Source organism: Halictus rubicundus, chromosome 6 (genome assembly GCF_050948215.1).
Source record: "Halictus rubicundus isolate RS-2024b chromosome 6, iyHalRubi1_principal, whole genome shotgun sequence".
NCBI lineage: Eukaryota > Metazoa > Arthropoda > Insecta > Hymenoptera > Halictidae > Halictus > Halictus rubicundus.
In genome coordinates, this window is record NC_135154.1 from 9,371,029 (window position 1) to 9,384,176 (window position 13,148).

The following is a 13,148-nucleotide window of genomic DNA, read 5'->3' on the forward strand; positions in this document are numbered from 1 at the left end:
AGTATTTTTTCGTGTGTTCACTATGTCCGGAGATCGTTTCGTCCATACTTAAACGAGGATACACTGTAACACTGAAACACGATTGGGCCGCTCATCCTGAAGATTACTCTCCAGAATGAAACGCACAATCGCGTCACCGTTGTTCGCCTGTCATGTATCCATTATCACGTGGAAAATTTCAATCATTTTATCATCTAAATTGCTTTCTCGTATTATTCATTAGATGCCCTGTGTAACAGTGAACAAGACATTTCTATTATAAAAGAATCACTTTGTTTTGTACACATGTGGCAATGGTGCTTCAACAAAATGTCCGCTTCCATCCCCAACTAACGCTGCCATCTCCTTTTACTCACCCTTCGCTTGCTTTAGCATTTTTTCTTTTTTTAATTTACGGTTTCGTTTACCGTTAGTCGACATTTAACGTTTACAGAGCGAGAAATCTTGGTTCGTAAAGCGAAGACGTTTAAAACTTTCGAGGAGATGCTGCATATCCCTTGAAAAAGGAATTGAACATAAATAAATAATGTTAAACATGGTCCGACATTTGTACGCTTGGCCAGCGCGTTCGACGCCGGCGAGAATTAGCGACCGGAAGTGTCACCCTCGACAAAAGTTACACTCCTGGAGTTCAGAACTCCTGGACAATGCGAAGGGTCAAACGTGCACCGGTTCTTGTCTGCATCTACATTTACGTAAGGTATGCTTCGTGCTGAAGAAAAGAAGATTAATACTCGTCAGTGGTAAGAGCTGTATGCTTTTTGCTTTTTGTTCTTTTTTTCTCTCTCTTCTGATCAAGTACCTATCTAGGAAATTTTGCTATGTGGAATACCAACGAGTGTTATGCAGAGTCTTTTATAGCAGTCAGTCAATATCGAGAAAGAAATTCGAAAAACTTAACTGATAAAGCGCTCTGTCAGCCATTAAAGTTACGTAATCGTTTAATTGCGACTGTTTTGTTTTGTTTTTCAGAATGTATGTATTGTATGAAATATCTCAGACGGTTGTCACATCGAAGAAAGTAAAGGGTATAGAATGGTTTATGAATTATACTCGAACGCTTTCGTGCAAAGAGAGGTTTAATGTTTCCACAAAATGAAGTTACGCTTCGTGTTTCAAAATGCTTTTATTACATAGTAATGTACGAGTGTTGGAATTGTGCGTGTACGAGAGGTAATTCTTGGGAGGGTGTGAACTGTGGAAACGTCGCGTAAGTATGTTTGGAGAGTTTACTATAATTTTCCATATGATTGGTTTGTCATTGTGAAACTCGAGCACTGAGAAGCCACTGACGTTAGAAGTTGGTTACTTCGTAAAAGTAGATGCTATCTTCAATTAACGCAGGATTTCAAAGTATTTTTCTTAAACAGAATAACAATGGTCTATTTCTTTTGTAATAACCCTGTATGAAAAGAACATTATTTGATACACCACATGAAAAAAAAAAGAATAAAGTAACTGAAATATTTCCATCGGAAAAACAAGTTGATAAAAAAATATGAATAAACAAAATATTGTTGCAATCTTCGCATGATCGATGATTCTGAAAAATATTGTCCAAATGGAGCATATACAGGGTGTCCTAAAAATCTTGTCATTCCTTGGAAGAAAGGTGATTCCTGAAGTGATTTGAAGTAACTTTTTCCTTTGTAAAAATTTTCTCCGCGGCTTCGTTAAGGAGTTATTAGCGAAAAACGCGGACCAATCAGGGCGCAGTAACGGTGGGCGGAGTCCGGCGTGGCGGCTGGTCCCACTGAACGTGGCGTTGGCATTGGCTGAGCCGGGGTCCGTCCGCAGTAGACGCGCTCTGATTGGCCCGTGTTTTTCGTTGATAACTCGTTAACGAAGCTGCGGAGAAAATTTCTGCAAAGGAAAAAGTTATTTCAAACGACCTTAGGAATCATCCTTTTCAAGGAAATACAATATTTTTGGGACGCCCTGTGCATCGTAGAGTGTCCTTCGAACCTAACATCTACAATATCAATATTATTATACAATACTGTTGTAATAAAAGTACCTTGATGTTCAGAATGTAACTTGATCTTTTACCAACATTAGACACAGCTTTTGAAAGCATTCGGATGTGTTTTTTTTTTGTGGTCCTACCGTATATTCGTAACTTCACGTCCTGTTGTCATTGATGATGCCGTGACCATCCGTGTTATTATTATTGCTATTGCTATTGCGTGCAAATCAGTAAAAAAATGTCGACAAGCTTTGGAAGCGATGTTGTACCGAGAGAAAGGTGTCAAGATAACGAATCCTATGATACAGTACTTGTACTTTGAAAAAACACATATACCAGAGTTAAAGCAAACAATATACAGTGTATACGTAATAAATACACGGGAATGGGACGGTCATGGATATGTTGACATTGTTAACAATATATAGTCTGCACTGGACGCTATTGTGATTGAATGAGCTGCTAGGAAAAACATACTCAAAGAAAAGAACAAATTCAAATGCTTGAACGTTACCTAGGTAAAACCGTGTAAAGTTTCATGTGTACAAATATACTTTTCTCTCGGTGATAAAAACAACTGTCAAAATATGAAAAACCTTGTCTTTACCTGAATCAACCTTGCTGTCGGGGAAGACCGCAAAACTGATTTGAACCTGAAAAAGCGTTAAAGTAGAATCTCTTCACAATTCAATTAACAGATTGGCATTATGCTGAAGGGTAACTTATTGGTTTTGGTATTTTGTTTCAATTTTTTTTTCTTTTTTTTTTTTTTTGATTGGTTCAAACCGAAGAAACTTATCGAGTCTGTAAGTATCTCTTGAGGTGTACATTCGAAGGAGTATTCCGGCATCGCATAAACGAGGGGAGCAAATTACAAAGAGTGGCAGGAGTCTATGTAAGAGAAGAAAAAAAAGAGAAAAATATGTCGAAATGAAATCCACACTTATGGGCGTCAAGAAACAGATGCGGATAATATGTAGAGTGTTACTGTACGTACACTACGCATTCCAGATAGTTCGTAGGTGTGCCTAGTTTAAATATACATATGCTGTTGCCAATACAAGTAGTTCTCTAGAAACGAACAAGGCATGTGGGGTACAAGCTGTATATGCATCGATGAAATATCGCAATACAAAGGATATATTGTTTACAAGATGTAGTACAACAGATGTTAGGTGAAGGTTAAACCTCCCTTCGGCATTTAACAACAGAACATAACAATTGCTTCGGACATTTTTATTCGTTATCTGTTTCACCAAGATGGTCATTATTTTTTAATTAGTATTTCATCGTATATACCTCAGACGACATTTTTCTGTCACTATTTACGATGGAATGTTGACAGTATAAGGTGGTGAGACCAATGAGAAATAAATATTCACAAATATTTGTTGATTTTCAGTAGAAATTTGAGGAAAGTTTATTGAAAAGGATAACATAAGAAAAACAACGAGTATGTGAATTGTGATCAACAAATGTTGAAATTTAATGTTTTAAAAAATAAAGTTTCTCAATTGATTAAACTAGAAATTTTGTTTTCTATTTTGTAGAAGTGGTGTCCATCTTCACAATTTCTAAATCGTTTGCTGTAAAATTAGACCAATAATACGAGATAAATTAATTTTTATATGAAGTACCATTTTCAAAAAAACAGAAATAAGGAGAAGTAACTGAATATAGAGAAAAGTTTAATAAACGATTTTACGAAAAAAATTGTTTCCCAGTACCTATGAATTAATCATTGTGAAAATATAATGTTACACCATACAGATACATAGATAACGAATAAAAATATTAAGAACAATTATTATGTCCAATTTGACAGAACCACCGGAACTGTTATGTTCAATACGTTGTATAACACTCGTTTTTGAGTTTTATGTATAAGGTATATGTCATCGCGTGTCCCATTAATCCGTAGTTGAGTCATCAAGACAGAATGCATTTTATCACCAGACTGCGGGTCTTTATGCAAAAAATAGAATGAAATAATTTTATTTCTCAGTATTTTAAAATTCTTCTAATGTTTTCATCGTTTTAAATTAACCTACTAATTTTTGTCATGAATGCATAAAATCCGCAGTCTAACTATCACTAAACCATGGCGAGCATAAACATGTGCGCCAATGTTCATGTTTCCGCTCGGTACTTTACATTAACACCTTTCGAGCTAATTAGATTTGGATTCAAGAAAAGTTTAATCGGAAGACGTTCGATTCCGACGTCGTCGAAACTCTATTACGCATCCTCTGAGTACAACATGGAAGCCTATCTGTTTAAATCGATCATGAGCGGACAACGCGTGTTCGCGTTCTTCAGAAAGATTGTTTAGAAGTTTCATGAATATTGTTTAGTAAACTCCTTGAAACATAGTTCCCTGGAAAAGAGAAACAGAACCGATTGACTGACTCTTATATTAGACTCTACATTTTACCATCAGCGAAGACAAATGTAGTTATTTTATTCCACATAACTGAAGATCACATGTGTCATCACGAATTATTTATTATTTTTCTTCTCGGTTTTCGGTTATGTTATGATTTCTGAAAATTTTGAATTGAATTAAACATCGTATTGTGCGAACGAAAATAGATCTAGATGCAAACGGACGAAAAAGAAAAACGGAAAATTTGAATTTTAAAGTGTAATTAACGAGAAAGCTTATTACTATTTTTCTTATGATTCACCAGTCGTTGATTTTTTTAGCTGCACGTGTTTGTCTTAATTAATTTAGATCAATGACATGAGAAAATATGAATGTTTTTATTAATTTTCCGCGGATATTTAGAGCTGTTAAGATGATTTCCGGGATTTACATAATTTAAAGATTTAGTGAGTCACTTTGCCTGATTTTATGTTTCGTGAAACATTTGGTTTAAATCGATATTGTATTAAAATGGAATTATTTTAAGCGCGGTGGATCGTGAAAGCAACGAAACACGATCAAAAGATATATATTTAATTTTTAGAGTGAGAGGAGACCAAGTAAACGCGAATGGTTTATTTAAAAATTTTTGATTGATTTAACAATTTTCATTACATTTTCATTAAAGGGATGATAAGACAGGTAATCGGAATTTAAATTATATTATAACAATATTGAAATTTTTGTACTACGTCCGCCAAAAAATCGACGATTGAAATCGTGAAAATAGAGGAATTTAGGCGTTTTCAGAAAATATTGGAGAAATGGTAAATATTCTTATAAAAAAAACGACTAAATGAAAACTTTCACTGTTAACTTTCACTGTCCACCGCATTTCTAATGCCACGTTTTAAATCATGAATGTTGTACACAGAAGTGTTGAAAGCTGCGTTGTTATTGTCCAATGAACAGATAAGAATGAAAAGAGAACGATGACAATAGAACTATTTTCGAATGGTAAAATTGTTAGATCGAAATGTGACCTCATTGGATTTGGTAACCATAGTTTATCGGTCGTTTGAAAAGAAAAATGCAACAGTGTCCGTTTAATAGACGCAGACTCAGGACCGTATCACGATTAATATCAAGGGAGGGAGGAAAGCACCCTGAGAATTATCACCTGTTACTTTTCACCTGTCACTGATAAGAGGATTACCTTAATTACCCGATTTCAACTTGAACAAACTTTTATTAGACTTCCTAATGATAGAAGAATATGACGTATGTAGGTATGCAATTTTAACAATATTATTTTAACATTTTGCAACTCTCTTAGATGTGAAGAAATTGTTAGCGTAAAAGTAGTTCGGTGTAAAAAGGCACCAAATTAGATTTCAAGTTTCCAAACTTGGTATTTTTTTACAGATTGTTTTACAGATCCATACCTGTTTGTATAGATTCGTGTTATTGTTCAGTTTGTTGAGCAAGTTTCTCTTGAAACATTTTTCAAAACTATACCCCGCAATAGTTATAGTAATACAAATCGTTCAAGCTGGGGATGGTTGTGCGTTGGTAATGTCCGTCATGCTTGTTCCCCTAACATGCGTTAGTACGGACATTTTTAACCGTCGTAACTTTTGAAATGTACATAGTTTTGAAAAATGTTTCACACAGAATTTATTCACTTTAACAAGGACCTATGTAACATCATAATATTTTTCCTCACAATCCACCATAAAAATTAAATAGATCCCGAAATTACTTCTATAATTTCACGTACATACAAAACAGTCAGTTATGGCACTTTAACGACTACTGCTTAATATCGCTTCACAAAAACCTGACGAAATTGAAATCGGACAATTGGAATCCCTTACCTTCCGAGTACGAGCGAAATACAGTGAATTCTCGATACATGTCAACAACACGGGTCGTGCCAGTGTCATGTATCGTCCAGGAGACATACTCGAGCCGTGTTATGTTTACCTCGGCGTCCGAGGCTTCTCGAGGTTCGAGGCCCCTCACGGAGTATACCCCTCGGTGGTGGGGATAATTCCGCGACGTTTATCATACAGGTCTTGGCGACATATACAGAGAAATCACTGTGGTGTGAAAAGTTTGTATCGTCCCAAGCTTAACCGAGATCGATACGTCTATTAAGCGGGCACTACTGTAAATGGTACATGCTCCGCGGAAATGGCCGGGGGTGGGGGGTGGGGGCTGGTGTGGGAGGGCTCTACAGTTGTTCATAGGGTGTGCTGTAGCACAAAATAAAAAATCATGGTATTCCTACGTGGGTATAGTCTGAACATCGGTCATGCAAAGTCACTAGACTTAGTCTAACGAGTTCAAACAGAAAGCTTTAGGGTATAGCACTGCAACTGGCTTTACTTTCGCAAGCTCCTGTATTTCGTGTCTGTTCTCAGATTTATGTGAGCTGGTCGTCGTTAATAAACGAGTCTTTCGCGTGTTTCGAACGCATATCGTAATCTTTATCTATCCGTGTACTGGTCTCTGCCACACGCAATCTGCGAGACGTACCGAGTCGTGTCGTATATCGAGTTTTATTTATTCTTTTCTCTTTTAGCGAAGAAAGTACCGCGAACAATGCAATGGTATTGCACGCGCGAGAAACGTTTTTTCTCGATCTGTTCCGTGGAAGCGATCCGAGACGCGGAGAAATATTTTATTTAGTTCGAGCGCCGCGGCTCGTTGCACAGTCGTGTCGTACCTTGCTGAACGAAAAAGTCAAAGTGACGTTTCACATAAACCTTTGATTCTGATGACATTTCATAGCGTAAGCTTCGTTCACGTATAAGACACTGGTCAATCTGACGTTTACCTCTAGTATGGTTAATGTTACATGTATCTACGAGCATCCTAGGCTTTGGTGTTCAAAATCAAAGAAAAAGATAGAAGCACAGTCGGAAAAAACGAGGTAGGCCGAGCTCTTTCTCTAATATGTGAATCTAGCCCATCGTGAACACAGGTAAACACGCCCTCTCGTCGAGCACAGAGGCAGATTTGTCCTTTCCCTTCAAAGTGGCGATGGTCGCCGACGCGATCATATTCTCTTTTTTTCTTTTTTCTTTTTTTTTTTTGGTTTTTTTCATTGTACTCTCTTTCATCGGTTTCGTTTCTGGTTAGTAGACACGGGATGCTCACGCTCACGCTCACGCTCACACGCATCATGTACACATCGCATTCGCATATGTTACGATTAAACCTCTAACACGTATCACGTTTCTAAATGCACACGGACAACACAGACTCTCCTCTACTCTAATTGTAAACACTTACTGAATCTTCTTATTAGATTGCCGGTGAAGGATTCGGGGGCCGTGTTCTCTTCGCACCTGAGGTCGCATATCGTCGGATCGGTTTTCGGTAGCTTTAAATTCGGTACGGACAATAAACGACCTTCACGCTTCGCCTGTTTCATCTTGACGATCTTCTTGAGCCGCGGCGGCTTCGGTTCCGGCTCCGGCAACGTCAAGTTCTCCGGCCTGATCGCCGACGATCTCGTCGGCGCGTTCTCGTTCTGGGATCGCAACGATCCTTTGTTATTGTTCTCTCCTTCGACGACCGGGCTCTTCGCCTCCTGGATCTGTCGTTTCTTGTCGTCGTTCAAAGGGCTCTCGCGGCCCGGTATCGAACCTTCCGACGACACCGGCGACTCGGAGTCGACGCTTTCGACCGGCGACAACGAACTCGCGGATTCGTTGACGTTACAGTAAAAAACCGAGGATTTCTGACCGCTACTATCAGTGCCTACCTGTTAACAATGGGGTACTTGTACATACCTTTTCTCTTTCTTTTTGTTTTTTTTTTTTTTTGTTCTTTCAAACCTCGAAAAACAGATTCGTGTTATTGTATGGTTACTCTTACGCGCGGATGCAGAAAGCGCCAACGGTTCAAGGTTCAAAACTTTCGCGTTAGAGCCCCACGTGTACATGGAACTCCTAAGGAAGCAGTTTGCCCGTCCTCCCCGCCGGTTAGGCGAAGCGAAAGGAATGCGTGAAGCGGGTGTTCAAAGCAACAGGCTTCTCTCTGGTAATTATACAGCGTCACACTGTGATCCTGGATGCACACAACTGGGAAACGAGTGATTTCCCGTGGAGAAACAATGTGGAGGCGAAAGACCAAAGTTCTTGCGTCCTTTCAGGTTTGTGAAAAGGGAGAACAATCACAAACGGTTGACAATTTCTACCGCAACTGCACTCGACGAAGTTTCAGATCTGGTTTTGTGAAAACCGGAGCTACACGTGCAAAAATATTGATTTACCATTTCTATTTATTTTTCCATGAAGAATCACTCCCTTTTTCCAATTGTGTTATCATCCCAGGGATTCCTTTTGTAGACTGGGCTCCACCTCACTGATCTCCATAACATTGCTTGTAATTATGATGTAAGTAAAAAATATACAGAAAGTATTTATTAGTAATTTTGCACTGCATTAGTTTAGATCACTATACTGTAAAAGTACGTTATTTAATTCAATGAGATTGACTCAGTTCTGTATAATTACCGTTTCTCTGTTTACTTAATGTTATTTCAAACTAATCGAATACATCTTGGATTTGCCTTTTCTTTTCACCACGAGTGTAGATTTTACATCATTACATTCTAATACATGCGAAAGTAGCGATCACATTAAAATGAAAATTCTTGAATACAATTTAATCACCAACGTAATTATTTATTTTACTATCAACTTGAGAAAGCTAGAATCATTTTTGCTTCACAGACCTTTTTTAAGGTACACATTTTTGTAATCCAATCGACATATTGCTTGTTACACACCGCTTGCTGATGTTAACAAAATGTTGATTCAAGTTTGACTTTGTTTCCATTTTCGGTTTTCCGCGAGTAAATGGGAGAATGAAGTTTGGAAAAGTATTGCACGTGAACTGGATTAGTTTTGAGAAATGTGGCTCGAAAAAATGATTCGGCGCTGATTGTGTCTAAAAATTTCGTATAAGTGTATAATATTTTTTTATATTAAAAGATTTCTGTTTAACGTTGCCATCGGTATTGTGTAAAAACTGTGGATGACAAATAAGGTTCTGTGGTGTTTGAAATAACATACAAGGTTGTTTTACTTTTGTACTCAACAAACAAGTTAACGTTGTTCAAACGAAAGCAACGAAATAAAAAAAGTAAAACAATGGCTCCAGTGTAATGACTACGATGCAAGGAAGAACATATCACTTCTCCACCGAAAAAATGAACAATCACAGTATACTACTATTAGTCGGTAATACTTTTGTCAATATATTCCACACAAAATTAGTCACACGAAGCTGTACGTTACGTTAGTTTAATGACAAATGATGAAAAAGAGTTAAAATGTGTTTTAGATAATTGTCAATAGTACACAAATACTTCCACCAATGTATGTCATTATTTTGTGTTTTGCAATAATGGAGATTCTCTCGTACATAAGCAAATACAGAAATAAAAAATATGAACTGACAAGGGAAGTTCGCCAAATGTTGTTTATTTTGAATCATTAGATTTTTATATTGAATTAAAAGTCACAAGACTTGACATTCTGTGAAAAGAAATACAATGACTACCATGTCATATTCGTACATTCTTTAAAACAGGATAATTTAAAAAAAAAATAGACCAATTTTGAAAAAGTTATTCTCTGTTAAAGAGAGTACGAATATTAGTGGTAGCCACTGTATATGTCACCCAAAAAATTGTGCATCTGAAAATAATTTAAATTATATCGTTGCAATTGCAGATAGTAAAGCCGTCGATAGCGTTGATAATAATTGTTTAGAGAGCTTTGTTTCCTAAAATAAGCTTCATCGTAAAAAAGACCAAATAAAATTGTATGAATACGACATTCATTTTTTGGTAATACATTATACCAGTCCACCAGGCGAACTATTAACAAAATTGCGCCTGAAAGCTCCCAAAAAGCCTACTTTTCTATCTTACCGTTATTAACTCTATTAAGCTCTATAAAGCTCATATTATAGATATGTATATACTCATCAAAATGATTACGGTACCGTCGGTTTCCTCGCAATCAGCTAGGAAAATAAAGTGTGTGGTCAGATTATTGTTTGTTTCAACACACAAATAAACTAAATCGCAAAGTTAATGTACGTTGTCTACCATCGTTTGCTCGACTAATAGCTACAATAGCCACACCCTGTTAAATGTAACGTACCCTCTGTAACTATGCACAATAAAAAAAAAATAGTTCAAGTAAATGCTATTAAATTTAATAAGAGGTGCCACAACAACAAACTTCCCATTTAAAACAATGTTAGGGGCCTACTCCCCCCCCCCAAAAAGTTAGCCCAAAAGATGTAATTCATACTAAAATATTAGCCTCCCATAGCCATTCAATTAAAAAAGAAAAACTGAAGTCGATATCCTCATTAAATTCTGAAAAAACAGCTTCCAGCACTTTAGTTGCTGTGTCGGAACCATAGTCGCCAGATCAAGACTTGCTCCCCCACCCTAATTTCCCCTTCTACCGCGCTATTCCCCCACGCTTCCTCCACGGCCCAGTCACGTGACGCGTTCCGTCTCAGTCGTGGCTGTGTCGCAAGGTCACGTGACTAACCCGGTACTGGCAGAGAGAGGGGGTAACTTTTTCCCCTCGATTCGTGCTCCCTCCCCTCATCTGACGACACTGGTCGGAACTGTTTCAAGCTCTGCGCCAAAAGACTATGTAGAATATTGTATATTGTAAAATCGTAGAATCTGACGAACTTTCCTTGCGAGTAACTCGTTTTATGTTTCTGAATACACATGTAAGACGTATTATTCAGACGAAAGTGTTTAGGCAATTCCCCTTGCATACGGTGATCTATAAGAGAAGGTAATATTTGATGAGTATAAAAGAAAGCATACAAGTACCCCATTTTGAGACGTCACCAAAGCCGGAGTGAAAGTACTTTTTATTTTCAGATCAACCTTGCTGAGCTGCCTCTTCAGGCTGAATCCTTTCCAGCCGTGGTTTTTCGCGCATTCTTCTTCGTTCGCCGGTGGGCCGGGCTTACTGTTTTCGTTTACGGATTCCTCCGTGGTTCGTTTCTCGTTATTGCAGCCGATTTGCTGTTGTTCACCGCGTTGTGGGCACTGTTGCGATTGTTGTTGAGCATTCTCGGCTACCATTGCTAATAAGGCTTCAGACGGCACAGTAGAGTCTCGGTGAGTCTGATGAATTTAACATGTTGGATTTTTGCAGAATGAATCAAGGCACACGAAACAGCAATAGATTTAATACTAAACTCTAGAAGCAAATCATTTTGTTCACACGTTATATGCGTACAATATACAGCATTATTGCATGTGTTGTAATATATGTTGTTAGCAACGCATCCCTTCTTAATTGTTACTAATATGTATATGTTATATTCTGCGTATATACTCTGATGGTTATAAAATCGAGCACAACGTAAGCTTATCGTTTTAATCCGTATATTATGCTATAGTATATATATATATATATATAAATATGTTAATAACTAGATGTCTCGTTACAACTAGAGAGAGAGTGTATTTATAAAGATAGTGCTGAGGTTCAGTCTTCAAACGGATAGATATCGCAAACGTATGGTCACTTGTCACTTCCCAAACAGGCGTTATTTGAAAATGATTACGATGAAGAGTGCGGACAAGGGAAGGCGTTCGTACATTTTACAAAATGCTAATCAATTTACGCCAGTTCACATTAACGCATGACGTACCTAAGATGCTCATAGAAACAATTTGTTAACACATTTGTTATTTTCTGCCTCGACGGACGAGAATTTTGGAAAACGTAAATACATGTTTGAAAATTCGTTGCTTCTTCAGAAATTCATACTAATAGAACGTTTCGTTTGTAATCATCCACCGTGGACTGTTTTTCAATTTCTTTAAATTTTCTTTTGAACATATATACTGATTGGCCAGAATTTAAGCCTGATTTCTGAACAAGCATTTTGTGCCGTAATTATGTCGTATAGTATAGTTTGTACAGCACGCCTGGGCAACTGGTGGCTCGCGAGCTTCTTCCCACTCCTGAGACCCCCCACCATGCTCCTATGGAGTGTGGGCGAAGGGGGCGGTGGGCTAGGATCCTGTATAGGAGAGATAAAAGCATGGTAGGGTAATATAAAGTGGTGGGGGAACCAGCACACCGGTAGTGGGGGTCGAGAAGCGACGGCGGGGAAGAAGTTGCCCAGGCCTGGTGTACAGTATGCTTGTGATACTAACTTAGATTAATTTGTCTTGATAGTCTGTCTATGTTACAATAAAATTTGTATCAACCCCTTAACATATAAAGTCTCCGATGCAAGTACGTATAAACAGTTCGTTTAAAAACGAACTGCCAATTTCAATGAATAACGACAGATCATTCGCCAGCTAAGGGGTTAATCGCTTTGGGAATGTTGGAACGTTTGTAAATAATTCACTATAGATATACTTCAAATATTGTAAACAAAACAGAACGTTGAAACTGTGATGAAATATTTGCAATCATCGCAGGAAACGTAAACACAACTAATTTTTTAGAAAACAATAATCTCGAATAATTCATCCTCGAAGATAATTTCGAACTTAGGCATATGCTTTTCTGTTTCTATAACATTAATCAATAATTCATTAACGTACGAATAATTACACTGCACGATGTTTCTAGAATCAACTATTACATATTTCTTATTTAAGTTTCATCAATGGATCAATAATTCAGGTGTCGGACACAACACATACAAACATCACGAAAGTGTTGCAAATTATGCAGGAAGTTACAAAAGTTTATAATACCAATTATAAAACAAAAGTTTATAAACCCATTG

General features: G+C 37.5%; 2 protein-coding genes across 4 annotated transcripts in view; one reads left to right on the plus strand and one right to left on the minus strand.

Moving 5' to 3' along the window:
• LOC143355216 (zinc finger protein Elbow) overlaps positions 1-13,148 on the plus strand; it is a 97,746-nt gene that overhangs the window by 51,672 nt on the left and 32,926 nt on the right. The gene's annotated exons all lie outside the window — the stretch shown is intronic.
• Tomosyn (syntaxin-binding protein tomosyn) overlaps positions 1-13,148 on the minus strand; it is an 83,340-nt gene that overhangs the window by 20,912 nt on the left and 49,280 nt on the right. Inside the window, exons 13-14 of one of the 3 annotated variants that reach the window (XM_076789835.1) lie at positions 11,218-11,517; positions 7,632-8,106 (exon numbers count right to left, since the gene is read on the minus strand). The exons of 1 other annotated variant lie outside the window; for it this stretch is intronic. In XM_076789835.1, coding sequence (XP_076645950.1) covers positions 7,632-8,106; positions 11,218-11,517 — 775 coding nt within the window. Of the gene's footprint in view, positions 1-2,573; positions 2,620-7,631; positions 8,107-11,217; positions 11,518-13,148 lie in introns of all 3 variants that reach the window. One more of the 3 variants, XM_076789837.1, reaches the window with a different exon arrangement.